This window comes from Blennius ocellaris (genome assembly GCF_963422515.1).
Source record: "Blennius ocellaris genome assembly, chromosome: 2".
Lineage (NCBI taxonomy): Eukaryota > Metazoa > Chordata > Actinopteri > Blenniiformes > Blenniidae > Blennius > Blennius ocellaris.
This window is the reverse complement of record NC_137651.1, coordinates 29,443,381-29,460,993: the sequence shown is the minus strand read 5'-3', so window position 1 is coordinate 29,460,993 and position 17,613 is coordinate 29,443,381. Positions and strand designations below refer to the sequence as shown.

Genomic DNA, 17,613 nt, shown 5'->3' with positions numbered 1-17,613 from the left:
AGTTGTTTTTTCAATTGTTTACACGCAATTTTGAAAACCGGGTTCTTTTTTTCAAAATATAATCACAATTATCCAAACACTGCACTCAATTGGCATAATTCCTAGATTGTTTGCAAAATGACACACTTCAGTCAAAACATATACACTTATTTGTGAAAAGGCTATTAGTTTTCATTTGACCAACACAGTCCTCAATGATCAGACACAATTTCAGCCAGTTTCACACTGCTGTGATAAATAAAAAAAACACATTTGTAAAAAAACGAATTTTAGGAAATACCCTGTGCTAGATATTTGGCCAGACATTGTTATGTAAGGGATAATTTAGATGTCAAAAAAAAATTGTGACAAACCCACAGCATTCTTCATGAGTAAATTGAGATATAGGGACAATGTCCACAAATAGGCCTACTATAAACATACCAAGCACTGAATATTTCAAGTGTTTATTACAATACTTACAGTATTTCTTATCATAATCAGTTACAGTAATCAACCAACAATGAAATCAATGAAACGAATAAAATCTGAAGACAAATAAAAATCACTGCATGAAGTACATACACTTGACTATGAAGAAAAACTACTGTAAAAGCAACAAGAATGTCAGGAGTCACACACCTCGCTCCAGCACCGGATCCTCTCTGACACTCCTGCAGGCAATCAGCTAGTTGATTGCCTTGCATTCTTAAGCCCTGCAGTGAGGAGGGTCCGGGGCGAGAGGATTGTCTTGGTCTTTAGTCCGTGTGGAGAGTCCCTGTTGGCTGCTGCCGCAGGTGAGTCTGTGTTGTCCTCCCCGGGGAGTGAGTGTCCTCCCCGGGGAGGTTCCCGTTCCTGTTTCCTGGTTCCAAGAAGTTCCCCGTCCGGGTCCCGTCCCGGTTCCAAGAAGTTCCCCGTCCGGGTCCCGTCCCGGTTCCTAGAAGTTCCCCGTCCGGGTCCCGTCCCGGTTCCTAGAAGTTCCCCGTCCGGGTCCCGTCCCGGTTCCTAGAAGTTCCCCGTCCAGGTCCCGTCCCGGTTCCAAGAAGTTCCCCGTCCGGGTCCCGTCCCGGTTCCTAGAAGTTCCCCGTCCGGGTCCCGTCCCGGTTCCTAGAAGTTCCCCGTCCGGGTCCCGTCCCGGTTCCAAGAAGTTCCCCGTCCGGGTCCCGTCCCGGTTCCTAGAAGTTCCCCGTCCGGGTCCCGTCCCGGTTCCAAGAAGTTCCCCGTCCGGGTCCCGTCCCGGTTCCAAGAAGTTCCCCGTCCGGGTCCCGTCCCGGTTCCAAGAAGTTCCCCGTCCGGGTCCCGTCCCGGTTCCAAGAAGTTCCCCGTCCGGGTCCCGTCCCGGTTCCTAGAAGTTCCCCGTCCGGGTCCCGTCCCGGTTCCTAGAAGTTCCCCGTCCGGGTCCCGTCCCGGTTCCAAGAGGCCCCAGAGATTCCCCAGGTTCCATCCCGGTTCCAAGAAGCCCCCGAGAGTTCCTCCGGGTCCCGTCACCATTCCAAATCCCCTTTCCCTGTTTCCACAATAAAACTTTGACATTTGCGAACAATTCACTGCTTTGAGGTCTGCTTCTGGGTTCTAGCTCCCCGCACCGGTCCCCAGCCGTGACACAACATTACATAAGTAAGTATGATTTTCTCTCCACATTTGTCTAAGCACTACTGCATTGAGCAATATGGTTTCTATCTCTACACGACACAAAACCGGTTTGACCAGACTGATTAGCTCAGACGAGGGAGGATTTGTTCTTTGATAATTTAAATGTTCACCACCAGCAGTCACTTGTTCAGTCAGTCACACCTCAGACAGTCTGCGGTGGTCCATCATGGCCGTCAACGTCCCCGGTGCCGTGGTGATGGCGGTCTTCTACCTGCTGGTCCTCGGGACCGGCGTCTGGGCCTCCTTCAAGTCCAGACGGGAGCAGAAGAAGAGTGCAGCCACTGGGATGGAGATGGCCCTGCTGGGGAACCGAGGCATCGGCTGGCTGGTGGGGATCTTCACCATGACAGGTGAGCGCCGCGCTAACGCTGGGATTTCATTACCCACTGAGTAATCACAAAGTATCTGGACGAGATTGAGAAGACTACAGTGTAGTCAGACACCACTCAGAGTAATGACAGGAACATTTGGACCTCCACCCTTTCGGCTGATCAGTTGGACAATTAAGGGTTATTTGTTCTGTTTAGTTTTCTGAAGACCAAAATTATTTAAAAAAATTCTAATTAAAAAAATTCTGATTTCAAAAGACGCCCTGAATTAAAGGTGAGACACATTGTATGAGTTAAATATACATTAGATTACAGATACAACATGCAGTTTTCCACCAAGTTGATCAAATACATAACAATGAGACAAGGGACGTGTTGCACAATTCCTTTACACACTTTAACAATTCTCACAGTTTTGGTTGGCTTTAAGGGTTTGAGCTTCTCCAGTCTAAATAATAGATGTAAACTCTGCAGGTCAAATAGAAACTGGTCAGTGAAGTGATGTTAACAAGCAAGAGAACTTTCTATCCTCCTTGTAAAGTGCCTGAAATGTAAAACGTACACTAAAGTATTGAAATTGTAAAGATCATCTGAAATAGTAAACAAATACATCAAGTGTCCAACAAGGAATAAAGAATTGGTGCTTCAGTTCTTCAGTATAAAACTATATTACAAGTTTCAGTCGAATGTCTGTGTATTTTTCAGTTTTAAACAGAAGTGACCATTAATGAAGTATTTCTACAGCCAATAATTTTAAAGTATTTTAGATATCTGTACTTTAATCTTTCCTTCCAATATGATTGTGAGAACAAATATCTACTTTCATGACTTTAAACTGCCTCCTACATCTACATAAGAGCCTGTGACCTTACTGGGTGGAGTTAATGCAAACTGGCTCATGTCCAGGGTGTAATCTATTACTTCTGAAAGTTTTCCACTGTTTGTGATCAGGCTTGTTGCTACATACTTGCGAATTTGTGAACCCACTCATAAATTATGTTGATGTATGATGTTAGTCATGGTGTTTTTTGGAACGCAGCAAACTGATAAGATAAGATAAGATCGCCTTTATTAATCTCACAGTTGAGAAATGTACTTGTTGCATACAGCTCTTGAGGACACATGAGGAAAGGAGAGGAACCTGCTTGTGTCTATTTTTAGCACACTTTGCAATTCAGTTCAGTTTATGCAATGGTATTTCTACAACTTGTAATACCTTTGCTTAACCCCATGAAGTCATCCACAGGGAAAGGTGGAGCATTTTGGACATACCCAAAGAGTCGTAGCAGTGAGACGAACGACTGCTTCCTGTGTGTCGCTGTTAATAAGCCCAGAATAAAATGAGTTGATGTGAATGTGATTCGCTTTGTAAAACGTCTGGAGCCATCAGATGGTGTTCAGTTCCATGTGTGATGTTGTCTTTGATGTGAAATGTGTAGGTTGTTAGAAACAAGTTAGTAAATAAAGATTAGCATGCAGACCCTGTGTCTGTGTGCGGCAGAGCTAACGTTGGTTTCCAGGTTGCTAACTTCTCAGAATACCAGATCTCAGATGGAGAAAGAAACTACCCTGATCCAACACTTTGAAAAAGTGCTAATTATGGCTGAACGGAAACTATTGACAAAGTGAGCAGATGAGCAGCGGGACAAGGACCTGCTAAATGAGACGATTAAACACTATAATTCAATAAAACATGGCCTTTTCAGCAAGAGACAAAGGCAGCCATCTGCTCTCTTCCAGAAATGTTTAGTGTGAGTTATAATGGGGTCCTACTGGAGGAAAGTCGTTCCTCTGAGGCCACGAGTGTCTGAAGTAAAGTCTGACGGCTTTGATGCTCTATAATCTGATGTTAGAGGAGGAAGATGCTCTATAATCTGGTGTCAGAGGAGGAAGATGCTCTATAATCAGATGTTAGAGGAGAAATATGCTCTATAACCTGATGTCAGAGGAGGAAGATGCTCTATAATCTGATGTTAGAGGAGGAAGATGCTCTATAATCTGATGTTAGAGGAGAAATATGCTCTATAACCTGATGTCAGAGGAGAAATATGCTCTATAACCTGATGTCAGAGGAGGAAGATGCTCTATAATCTGATGTCAGCGGAGGAAGATGCTCTATAATCTGGTGTCAGAGGAGGAAGATGCTCTATAATCTGATGTTAGGGGAGGAATATGCTCTATAATCTAGTGTCAGAGGAGGAAGATGCTCTATAATCAGACGTTAGAGGAGGAAGATGCTCTATAATCAGATGTTTAGAGGAGGAAGATGCTCTATAATCAGATGTTAGAGGAGGAAGATGTTCTATAGTCTGATGTCAGAGGAGGAAGATGCTCTATAATCTGATGTTAGAGGAGGAAGATGCTCTATAATCAGATGTTTAGAGGAGGAAGATGCTCTATAATCAGATGTTAGAGGAGGAAGATGTTCTATAGTCTGATGTCAGAGGAGGAAGATGCTCTATAATCAGATGTTAGAGGAGGAAGATGCTCTATAGTCTGATGTCAGAGGAGGAAGATGCTCTATAATCTGATGTTAGGGGAGGAAGATGCACTATAATCAGATGTTAGAGGAGGAAGATGCTCTATAATCTGCTTTAGCTGAAGTCAGAGTACATTAAAGTAACAGGACATTATCTAATGTTTTCAGTACCTTTTGAACTTCACCAATGTACTGAAAGCAGTTTGTTTGATAGCGGTTACTGTGAATAGGCCTCTGTCCTGCCAATCATTTTATTACTGATACTTTTTATCCCTCAACCCTGGATAGAGGAACACTGGAAGCTGGTGAGTATTTAATTGTTTGGCTGTTATTTATTCAGTGATTCTGTGTTTTGTGATCCATCTCTCAGCCACGTGGGTCGGAGGAGGTCTGATTGTTGGCACTGTGGAGATGATGTACACGCCGTCAATGGGACTGATCTGGACACTCATCATGTTCACTGCATACAGTTTGGGGTTCATTGTTGGTAAGAGTTACAGTCATATCTGCCAGGTTACTGCTCATCTGGATTTGAGAAACAATCAAAACAGAAGAGAACTGAAGAGTTCTTCCAAACACACCATGACAAACAAGGAACATTTTCTGCTCAGATGTTGGTTTGTGTTTCTGCAAAGAAAGCAGATTAATGGAAAGGATCAATGGCTGACAAGTTATTATGTATTTTTTTTTATCAGTGTTTGATATCTACATCTTCAAAAACACTGTATACTTTTTGTCTCCATCTGTTGCACTTTTCTCCTCAGGTGGTTTGTTCTTTGCGAAACCGATGAGAGACATGAAATGTGTCACCATGATGGATCCGTTTCACTTGAAATATGGAAAAATCGCTGCAGCTGGACTGAGTCTGCTTTCACTTATGGTGGATGTGACCTGGGTACCAGCAACACTGATTGCACTTGGTAAAAATACATTCTCCTGGGACTTGGTAGTTTTATTTTGACAGTTGCTGTAATAACAATCTGGTCTGTCTACGAGAAAGGCTGTGTTCTTCCAGTGTTAATGTTTAGAGCTCATCGTGTGTGTGTGTGTGTGTGTGTGTGTGTGTGTGTGTGTGTGTGTGTGTGTGTGTGTGTGTGTGTGTGTGTGTGTGTGTGTGTGTGTGTGTGTGTGTGTGTGTGTGTGTGTGTGTGTGTGTGTGTGTGTGTGTGTGTGTGTGTGTGTGTGTGTGTGTGTGTGTGTGTGTGGTGTCATTACAGCACCCACTAGTGGCCAAACTAATAAACTACATCTTGTTCAGTGTTTCTGCTATTTTTGCAGGAAGGGCCATCATTTTCTAAATGATGGCCTTTCCAAAAGTTTTTTTTGAAGGAGATTAGGGCTTTTATTATAAAGGCCCCAGCCTTGCTAACCACGTAATATCCATTTGGAAGGTTTTACAAAATGAAGACTATTAATTTGAAGGAGTTTGGAGCTTTTATTTTTAAAGCAAGGACATGCAGGTTAACTGGCCAAAGTTGAATTGAAATCTAGTGTCTCAATGCTGTGAATTACAGAACAATGTTCTCCAAAGGTGCAGTTACAGTGACATCATTGAGATGGAGGGAGCATGGTGAAGAGGTCAAATGTGGCTTTATTTAGGCGGAAGAAGAAGAAGAGGAGGAAAGAAAGGAACGACAAATCCTTCAGTATCCTTGCCCCCTGGCAAGGCTGGTGGAAGGGTTAGGGTTAGGCTTATCCAAACCCTAACCCTGCCAACTGAAGTATATTTCTATATTATCTGATACGGTTCAAGGTGGGTCAGAAAGAAAACCTCACAGGTTCTGTGTATTTGTTGTTCCTTGTCTTTTTCCTACAGGTTTTCTGTGTTCCCTTCATCATGATGAACCCTCACACCGTGAACATCAGCCAGACTCTGCTGAACAACTCTTTACACTCTCCATGGATTGGCACACCAGACGTTAGAAAGACATGGTTACTGATTGATGAGTTCTGCTTCTTGGTAAGCTGAGTCAACAACATCAAGTAATATATCTCCTACAATCACACTGCAGTAGGACAGCTCATGTCATTTGTGTTTCTGACACTTCAAAACTAAATTTGAGGAAGAAAATCAGCAGATTTAATTTTTCATTTACTGCGTTTTGTTTTGAAGGGACTGGGCAGTCTGGAACAACAGATCATCCACCAGAGAATCTTGTCGTCTTCTTCTGCTGCGACGGTCAAGCTCACATGCTTTGTTGCTGCTTTCATCCTGCTTGTATTTATGATTCCTCTCGTACTGCTCGGGGCGGCCGTGTCGTCTACAGGTAATCAACAGCTTTACCTACTGCAGTCAATTGTGAAAAATTGTGTCTGTGTTATGGTCAAGTAAGATCTAGTGTCATTTTGAAAAATTGTCCCTCTGGAGGTTCCTGCTGAGGCAGAAGATCAAAGTGTTTCCCGGTTTCTTAATAGGGGCGTAGAAGATGAATGAGAAGATTTTCAACTTGATCAGCAGTTTCCATCAAGCAGCCATCTACAACTCATCAGTAATGAATTCATACAGTTATATAATGATGATGTCTGCATAGAGACTCATTTACAAATCAATTCTCTGTGCAAGTGAATAAAGTCTCCCATGTTACAGCCTCTAATATCAAACAGCACACATCTGGTAGTGGATCCCTGATCTGAGTCACAATATTCCTTTTGTATCGTATTAGTGCTGAATGTCAACTGGTCAAGTACCGCCCTCCCTCAAACTGCAGCAATCAGATCCATACTAAAGAAGCACAACCTGGATCCAGAGCTCCTCTCAAACAACCACCCTCTCTCAAACTCTCCCTTTCTGATGAAGATTCTGGAAAAGGTCATCACCCTGCAGATTCAAGGACATCTCCGATCCCAACAACGTCCTCGGACGTTTCAATCAGGTTTGAGACCCTCCGACAGCACAAAGACTGCTCTGACAGAGTTTTAAATAACCTCCTGAGAGCAGAAGACTCTGGCTCCCCCAGCCTACAGATCCTGCTCCACCTACTCAGTGCCACCGTGTTCCACCAAGACTGAAAGAACGAGATTGTGGATACAAGTGTCAGGACTCGTGGTGGAGCCATTGGTCCTTCACAGTAAAAGGAGACAGCTAAAGTGGTTCAGGACAACGGCTAAGAGATCCACTGGTGTCCTCTAACTGAACAAAGGACATCCGACTCAGCCCCTCAGCCCGGTCCAAACTACCAGGAGAAATGACATCTCTTGGATGGTCTTCCAGAAGCTTGATGTCCTTCAGACGTGTTGGGGGAAGACAGGGGTGTCCGGGCTGATTGTCTCTCCATACTGCCACTGGGACCGTATACAGGCCAAGTTGGATAGAAGTTGAATGAATTAACCATTTTAGGTCTATCAGTCGAACTCTTTCATTCTCCTGTTTCCGTCCTTCAGACTGGAACATGACCTCCTATGGTTCTCCGTCTCCATACGACCGTGGGGAAGCAGCTCTGGTCCTGCCCATCGCCCTGCAGCACCTCACCCCGACCTTCGTCTCCATCATCGGTATCGGATGTGTGGCTGCAGCCGTCATGTCGTCAGCTGACTCTGCTTTGCTTTCTGCTGCTTCAGTTTTCACCAACAACATCTACAAGAACCTCCTGAGACCAAAGGTGAGCTGATCTAGAATCCAACTAAACTGCTTCTTCTTGCGACTACAGTACCCAACTCCCCATTCAATGGTTTTGCTGTATGGAGAGGAGCCAATAAGGATGATTTGACAGAATGAATGAATGAACATCTGGTTTATAATTCATTGTTTTCTCCCCAGGCATCAGACAGGGAGACCCTGTGGGTGATCCGTGCTGCTGTGGTTGTGGTGGGTGTGGCTGGAACATCTCTGACCAGCCTGAAAAACAGCATCGTGCTCTTCTGGTTTCTTGGAGCCGAAGTGGCATACGTCCTCATCTTCCCTCAACTCGTCTGTGTCCTCTTTTCTAAAGTGTCCAATGCTTACGGGGCTCTTATAGGCCTTCTGGTGGGACTGGGGGTACGACTCCTCAGTGGACACAAATCTGTGGGACTGCCCATCATCCTCCATTTCCCAGGATGCACTCTGGAGGAGGGCGTCTACGTCCAGTACTCTCCGGTTAAGACCATCTCCATGGTGTCTGGTCTGGTCTCCATCTTGCTCTTCTCCTACCTGACGTCTGAGCTCTTCAATAGAAACCTGCTGTCTGAGAGGTGGGACGTGTTCAAAGTGAAACACCGGCAGCTGCCACAAACACCAGCAGGTGGCGCCACAGAGCTGAAGGAGAATGAGAAGCGGAATGGAAACCTCCCTCCTTCTGACATAACAGAACCAATGATGAGCACATGTTAACATTCCTGTCTGGTGCTTATTTACTCATGTAATGAATGAAGGGGGTAACTACAATCTAGGCTCATGAAATCCATTGCTTCATGCTCCTCGTCCATCCTTCCATCTTGTATTCTGCTTATCCAATTCAGGGTCGGGGGTTCTGGAGCCGATCCCAGCTACTGTGGGCGAGGCCAGGATCCACCCTGGACAGGTTGCTGGTCTGTCACAGTGTCACGCTCGTCAGTCCAATATACATGAAATGTGATGCAATTAGAAGAAGCTCTTTTTAAACATGGTACCTTATTTTCAATGTTTCATTTAATTAAATCTGAGACATTTCCAGTCAAATGGAAGAAACAGAATGAACATCCTTGCATTTTGTTTTGCATTTTCAGTATTTTGATACTCTGCTACATTGATGCATGATTTCGTTGTTACTTGCTACAAAATATAATTACTAGGGAATAAGAAACTTGGAACAACTTCTCTTCAATAACTCTTTTATTCCATTTAAAGATCTAATAGAAACGTATGGTATCAGTCAAAATAACTATCGGGAATATCTCCAGTTTAAAGCAATAATACAAACAAAGTTCAAACAAGAAGGGATGATCCTAAACTTACCTCAGACAGTGACAAACCTCCTGAAGATCTCAGCACCAAAACCACTTTCTAAATTCGTTTCAATCCTGTCATGTTCCAATACCACAATATCCCTTCCCACCTCCAAATGGAAAGAAGATCTAAACATTAACTTGGACCCAACGCTTTGGTCACAAATCTGTAGAAATACATTCAAAATGAGCAAAAACACCAATGTACAGCTTATACAATACAAGGTCCTACACAGAGTTCATTACACAGGACAAAGGATGTTCAAGCTGGTCTCACTTCCCCTAACATGTGTTCAAACTGCACAGCTAATCTACCTGATACCTACCTACACACACTCTGGCGGTGTACACCAGTCCAAACATTCTGGCAAAAGATCTGTGAAGATTTATCATTATGCCTGGACCTCCCCATTCCAGTTTCACCTGTACTTTGCCTGTTAGGTGATCTCACAGAAATAAAAGGAGAGAAAAATGAGTGCTTCACACACCTGGGGTCCGTTTCACGAAGCAGGTTTAACAAGCCCTGAGCTTAACACCGAGCTCTGAGTTGAGTTACACTGAGACAGAAAACACAGAGTTTTCGGTTTCACGACGCCGGATTTTGACCAGTTTGATGAACTCAGAGTAGTTTCACCTGGAGTTAAGCGCGTGCACCATGACTCTAAAAAGACCGCATCAATGGAGCCCCGATTCAACGAGTCACCATGACAACTGAGACGTGGAGGGCGGCATTTTTTACGTCAGTGGAGCAGGAAGTATTGATCCGATCATGTGGCGAATATGAACATATTTAAAAAAAAAAAAAAAAAAATGCAAGAGCGCAGCAGCTGCTAAAGAGAGGGAGGCGGCGTGGAAGAAGATTGCTGCTCAAGTGAATGCGTAAGTTAAAACGTCTTTGTCATCGCGATATTATTGCAAGGGAATACTGCTTGATGGTAGCTTAATTTATTTCTTTTAGGTGCAATTCCACGGGGGAGAAGCGCTCTTGGCAGCAGATGAAAATGAAACATAGAAACATTGTCCAATCGGGTAAGACCGCTGCTAATTTAATTGTTCATCAATACATTTCTTAACGTAATTTGGATCATGTGTGACATTGTACAGTAAATATCAAGTGGCCATTTGACTGTGCAGGAGTTTTATTCCCAACAGAATGCTGTTTTCAAACACATAAATGTCTTCTCACCCATATCATGTGCTGTCAAATAACTAAGGCGAAACTAACGCAGACTTTACTCAGCCAACAGAAAGAAGGCAGATGTAAAACGGGTGGTGGCCCAGCACCTCCACCTTTAACACAGGCAGATGAGCCCTAAGCCAGAATGTTGGGAGGCCAGTGGCTGAGGGAATCCCTGGAGGAGCTCCTCTTCAGAGCTCACCCCTCAAGATACCACTTCCTTCATAATATATGACATGCCGAGGCCTATATATCTCTTTAAGCCTATTTCTGTTCATCTTTATTTCCCCATCATGTCTTTTATTTTTGTCACCCAACAGATTGTGATGGTGCTCTCTGCCTGCTGGACCCCCTCATGCCACAACAGACCTTGTAAGTAGGCAACACTCCAAAGATCTTGCAAAATGGTAATTTAAATATCCATCCATCCATCCATTGACTACCGCTTATCCAGGCCGGGTCGCGGAGGCAGCAGTCTGAGCAGAGTTGCCCAGACTTCCCTCACCCCAGACACTTCCTCCAGCTCTTCCGGTGGCACCCCAAGGCGTTCCCAGGCCAGCCGAGAGACATTGTCACTCCAGTGTGTCCTGGGTCTGCCCCGAGGCCTCCTACCGGAGGGACATGCCCGGAACACCTCCCTAGGGAGGCGTCCGGGGGGCATCCGAAATAGATGCCCGAGCCACCTCAGCTGGCTCCTCTCGATGTGGAGGAGCAGCGGCTCTACTCCGAGCTCCTCCCTGGTGACTGAGCTCCTCACCCTATCTCTAAGGGCCCAGCCACCCTACGGAGGAAGCTCATTTCAGCCGCTTGTATCCGGGATCTCGTTCTTTCGGTCATGATCCATAGTTCATGACCATAGGTGAGGGTAGGAACGAAGATCGACCGGTTAATCCAGAGCTTCGCTTTTTGGCTCAGTTTCTTCTTCACCACAACGGACCGATACAACGTCCGCATAACTGCAGATGCTGCACCGATCCGCCTGTCGATCTCACGCTCCATCTTTCCCCCACTCGTGAACAAGACCCCAAGATATTTGAACTCCTCCACCTGTGACAAGGGCACTCCACCGACCTGGAGGGGGCAAGCCACCTTTTTCCGGTCGAGAACCATGGCCTCGGATTTAGAGGTGCTGATCTTCATCCCAGCTGCTTCACACTCGGCTGGGAACCGTGTCAGTGCACGCTGAAGGTCCAGGCTTGATGGGGCCAACAGAACCACATCATCCGCAAATAGCAGAGATTAGATCCTGTGGTCCCCAAACTGGACCCCCTCCGGCCCCCGGCTGTGCCTAGAAATTCTGTCCATATAAGTAATGAACAGAACCGGTGATAAAGGACACCCCTGCCGGAGGCCAACGTGCACTGGGAACAGGTCCGACTTACTGCTGGCAATGCGAACCAAACTCCTACTCCGGAAGTACAAAGACCGAACAGCCCTCAACAAGGGACCCTGGACTCCATACTCCCGGAGCACCCCCCACAGGACATCTCGGGGGACACGGTCGAACGCCTTCTCCAGATCCACAAAACACATGTGGACTGGTTGGGCGAACTCCCACGAACCCTCAAGCACCTGGTGGAGGGTATAGAGCTGGTCCAGTGTTCCACGACCAGGACAAAAACCGCATTGTTCCTCTTGGATCCGAGGTTCGACTAATGGCCGGGCCCTCCTCTCCAGTACCCTGGAGTAGACTTTCCCGGGGAGGGCTGAGGAGTGTGATCCCTCTGTAGTTGGAACACACCCTCCGATCCCCCTTCTTGAAGAGAGGGATCACCACCCTGGTTTGCCAGTCCAGAGGGACTGTCCCCACCCGCCATGCGATGTTGCAGAGACGAGTCAGCCACGACAGTCCCTGCACATCCAGAGACTTAAGGAACTCTGGGCGAATCTCATCCACTCCCGTTGCCTTGCCACCGAGGAGCTTCACAACAACCTCGGTGACTTCAGCTTGGGAAATGGAGTCCACCTCTGAGAACCCAGCCTCTGCTTCCTCAATGGAAGACGTGGTGGTGGGATTGAGGAGGTCCTCAAAGTATTCCTTCCACCGCCCAACAATGTCCCCAGTTGAGGTCAACAGCTCCCCACTTCCACTGTAAACAGTGTTGGTGGAGAACTGCTTCCCCCCGCCTCAGGCGTCGGACGGTTTGCCAGAATTTCCTCGAGGCCGACCGAAAGTCCTCCTCCATGGCCTCTCCGAACACCTCCCAGACCAGAGTTTTTGCCTCCACCACAGCCCGGGCTGCAGCTCGCTTGGACTGCCGGTACCTGTCGATTGCCTCGGGAGTCCTATGAGCTAACAGTGCTCGGTAGGACTCCTTCTTCAGCTTGACGGCATCCTTTACTTCCGGTTGCCACCACCGGGTTCGGGGATTGCCGCGACGACAGGCGCCAGAGACCCTGCGGCCACAGCTCCGAGCAGCAGCTTCGACAATGGAAGTGGAGAACATGGTTCACTCGGACTCAATGTCTCCAACCTCCCTCGGGATCTGTGAGAAGCTCTCCCGGAGGTGGGAGTTGAAAGCTGCGCAGACGGAGGGCTCGGCCAGGTGTTCCCAGCAGACCCTCATAACACGTTTGGGCCTGCCGAGTCTATCCGGCCTCATCCCAGTCCAGCGTGTCCATCCGTGTCCTGGTGCCACGTGCACTTATGGACACCCCTGTTCTCGAACATGGTGTTCGTTATGGACAAGCTGTGACTGGCACAGAAGTCCAATAACAGAACACCGCTCGGGTTCAGATCGGGGAGGCCGTTCCTCCCAATCACCCCCTTCCAAGTCTCGCTGTCATTGCCCACGTGGGCATTGAAGTCCCCCAGGAGAACAATGGAGTCCCCAGTTGGGGCACTATCCAGCACCCCTCCCAGGGACTCCAAGAAGGTTGGGTACTCTGAGCTGCTGTTCGGTGCATAGGCCGAGACAACAGTCAGAGACCTGTCCCCTGCTTGAAGGCATAGGGATGCAACCCTCTTGTTCACCGGGGTGAACTCCAACACATGGCGGCTGAGCTGTGGGGCAATAAGCAAGCCCACTCCAGCCCGCCGCCTTACACCGCGGGCAACTCCAGAGAAGTGGAGTAACCAGCCCCTGTTGAGGAGCTGGGTTCCATAGTCCAAGCTGTGAGTGGAGGTGAGCCCGACTATATCTAGACGGTATCTCTCAGCCTCCCTCACAAGCTCGGGCTCCTTCCCCCCCAGCGAGGTCACATTCCATGTTCCAAAAGCCAGAGTCTGTGTCCGGGGATCGGGTCGTGGAGGCCCCTGCCGTCGACTGCCACCCAATCCACAATGCACCCGACCCCTACGGCAGCCTCTGTAGGTGGTGGGCCCACAGGAGGATGAGGAGGAGGGGCCCGCGTCGTCCCTTCGGGCTGAGCCCGGCCGAGTCCCGCGGGCAAGAACCCGGCCACCAGGCGCTCGTGTGCGAGCCTCCACCCCGGGCCTGGCTCCAGGGTGTGGCCCCGGCTGTGCCAATCCGGGCGACGTCTCCATGCTCCTCGTGTGTGTATCCATAGGGGTGGTTTGAACTGCTTTTAGTCTGACCCGTCGCCTCGGACCTGTTTGCCTTGGGAGACCCTACTGGGGGGGCAAGCCCCCCGACAACATAGCTCCGAGGGTCATTCGGGTGCTCAAAATCCCCCACCACGGTAAGGTTGCAGTTCAAGGGGGAGTAGTTTAAATATACTGAAACATATTCATCTAGGATGAAGAGTACGAGGAAACCCTGTCTGCTGCCTTTACAGAGGAGGATCCACAAAGGCCTATAGAGGTATGATAGTTCTCATCCCGTTTACATTTCTTAAACATTGTGGTGGAATAAAGAGTGATATTTTGTCTACACTGAAGTATTGACACATTATCTTTAACAGGGCCTGGCTGGGCAGGACGATTCGTATTAATGTACAAGAAATCTCATGAGTTTTCACTGGATTCCAGTAAATGAGTCGGATTTAGCACAAGGCTAATTGCCATCAGTTGTCCGACACATAAAACCATACAAACAATATAATAAAACAAAGACAATGATGGCAAAATAATTGTCCACTTGGTAAAGTGCCTGTTATTTAAAGTGCATTATTTTCTGAGTGTCTCAAGCTTTGTTGTTAACCCGCCATGTCTTGTACCATCCATTAAAACCAACAAAAGCTGGAGGTAGAGTATTCCAGTTTGTGCAACTTTCAATAGAAGAGGCATTCCAAACAAAATAGGAATTTATAAATTGGATTTCACAACCCCCTTGGTGGCTGACCTGGTATTGGTAGGATTCTTTCATGACTCCCAGTCCATCTTCTCCTTGGACTTGGTAGTTTTATTTTGACAGTCACCGTAAGTATTGCAATAATATCAGATAACAATGTGCTGGAAATGACTTCTGACTACCATCTCCGGTCAAACCAATGGTTGTAATGCATTGAAATACATTAGAACCATTGAAATGTCAACGGCCTCAGTCCTTTTCAATGTTGTGCAAAAGAAGGCCTGAGATTGAGAGCCTGAGATCCCATTTCAAATCTGCAATATTTAACCTTTCAGAAACAAAGCGCTTCATTTTAAAATGAGATTTTGGCACGTTTGAGCTTGTTGAATACATGAATTCACATCAGTCAGTCGCCATTATTTCAGAGGCAATGATGCATATTTTATCAGTTTTTCTTGTGTTTTAATGTTTGCTTAAGTCAATAAAGTGTTCATCCATCTTATTTTCCCTCCTTCCGGCAGCTCCATGTCTAACATCCTTTATCCAACATATCTATCATATCTACCTTCACATGTCCACACCAGTTAAGCCTCAAAGTGCAGCGTGCTCCCAGTATTCACACCGAACAACGAACGGAAGTGGATTTCACAATCACACACAGGAGTATTGTAGGTTAACACAAGGCAAGGAATTTTAATTCAACTTAAAAAAAGAGGTTCGTTGTAGTAATTGAAGTACGTTAACAGTAGCGTCTGCAACTCATTGTAAATTGACAGAAGGATTTGGCACCGATTTCAAGTGAAAAAGTAAAACTTCCAGTTCCCGTTCACATGACAATGTTACACGGAGCCACTGGAAACACAACTTTTTGAAAAAATAGCTGCCTTTCCGGATAAGCTTGGGCTCCGTTCTGATCTTTTAAGCTTTGCCTTTGAGTCGGTCCAAATCAAAATGGTAATTGTTGTTCACTCACCTGTAAGTCAAGCTCACTTTGAATTCCACGGTGTATTAACTTGAAACTCGGGCCTCGTTTACGAAACAGTTTCGAGAAAAATCCCATTGTTTTCACAATTTCGTTTGTTTGTTTGTTTGAAAACAATGTCTGTTGACACGGAAAAGTCAGAGAGAATGAGAGCGATGTCGTTAGCATTTTGGGCCACTAGTGGGTGCTATTGTTTATGTATTGAAACCAGCAGAGAACAAGATGCTATGAACATTGAGGCTCGGTTGGCACAGCGGTTGTTTCTCAATGGGAAGGTTGTCGGTTCAGTTCCCTCTCTGTCCACATGTCAAAGTGTCCTTGAGCAACACACGGAACCCCCAAACTGCTCCCAGTCGATGAAAGGAGCAGCCATTGGTGTGTGAAAGGGTGACTGTTATTAACAATGTAAAAAGCAGTGGAATCCATTTAGCGTTTGTTCCAGACACCTGAACACAGCAACAGTTCAAACACAAATCAGGTCTCATCAAATCAAAGCTAAAAAATCCTCTCAGGATTAAATCACCTTCTAATCTTGGCCATGATGGCTGGCGGCAGGATCTCCTTGGGAAACGTTACTCTGACAGTCCGCCCCCTGAGACCTGAAGCGATTTCTCATAATTGCGTGACAACCCCGAATGGCTTTTATGAAAGTCATTTTTCATGTGAATCAATATTGAGGCTGTGACCAGAGCGGAGGACCCCCCCCCCCCCCCCCCCCCCCCCCCCCCACATCAAAGAGGGATTCCCAGGTAATGAGAGGGATGTTATTTTCAGCTTCCAGGACCTTGGAGAGTCTCAACAGCACTGTAATGCCGAGAAGAGGTGGTTGTGGTTCTCGTTATGTGAAACAGAGGACGCTCTCTTCCTGTGTGTTGGAATCCAGTCCTGTTAGAAACACACACACACACACGCACGCACGCACACGCACACGCACACGCATACACATACACGTACACACACACACACACACAGTTCACCATTTACAGCTTAAAGTTTCCTCAAAATGTGGAATTTTCTCTCTGGTTTTCTGTTAATATTAATAATTTGGTTCCCACATCTTTACAAGCAGTGGTGTCAAACATAAGGCTCCGGGGCCAAACCCGGCCAGCAAGAGGCTTCAATCCGACCAAAACACCAAGCAAATTGTGAAAATATCCAAGAAAACACTTAAAAAGAAAGAAAGAAAGAAAGAAACTTCTTAGAAGCAGCAGACCCACATTGAGATATCAGTGATGCTGCCATGAAGGATAAATACCTCACTGCTATCAAACTGAGGTCAAGCTGTCAGAGTGTGAAAACATTTTTATTTTCTAACATTTCCCAGTATATTTAATTAAAACTGGCTTTAAGTTGAGATTGTAGTCATTTTCCACTGGAATTGTTTGATTTTGCAAAAATAAAACAATTTTCATCACGTACTGTATACTTGGCACCACAGCAAAGAAAGACTTTAAAGGTTGATATTGCTCTATGGCATTTTGGCTGCGTGTGTGTATGAGGCCCCTGAACAACAATGTGTTTTATATTACTGTATGAATACTGTTCTGCCGCATCTCTAAACCACTTATTGCACACATTGGCTGTATATTTTAAAATCTTTGGTCGTGTTTTCTCGTCCTGCACCGCACAGTGGTGAGCACCCTCAGCTCACAGTGGGAGGGTCATGGGTTCAAATCCAGGCCCTCTGCGTGTGCAGTTTGCATGTTCTCCCTGTGCACACGTGGTTCTCTCCAGGATGACTGTGAATGTCTGCTTGATGTAACTGTGGCTCTCTCTCTCTCTCTCTCTCTCTCTCTCTCTCTCTGGCTCTCTGGCTCTTTTTTATGTCACTGTTAAATTAATGAAAATTTCATTTTTGCCTTGAAATCAACAAAATAAATCAATTTAATTTGGAAGAAGACATTAAAAAGTGACCTTGG

The 17,613-nt window shown here is 46.2% G+C and overlaps 1 protein-coding gene across 1 annotated transcript; it reads left to right on the top strand.

Annotated features, from left to right (window-relative positions):
* Positions 1 to 1,798: 1,798 nt before the first annotated feature.
* LOC308141144 (high-affinity choline transporter 1-like) lies at positions 1,799 to 9,032 on the top strand (the record flags this gene model as incomplete). Its single annotated transcript, XM_080511172.1, has 7 exons — positions 1,799 to 1,982; positions 4,811 to 4,927; positions 5,205 to 5,335; positions 6,257 to 6,400; positions 6,554 to 6,707; positions 7,822 to 8,039; positions 8,198 to 9,032. The coding sequence occupies 7 exons, from the start codon at positions 1,799 to 1,801 to the stop codon at positions 8,747 to 8,749; spliced, it is 1,500 nt and encodes a 499-aa protein (XP_080367298.1). The 3' UTR covers positions 8,750 to 9,032.
* Between the last annotated feature and the right edge of the window lie 8,581 nt (positions 9,033 to 17,613).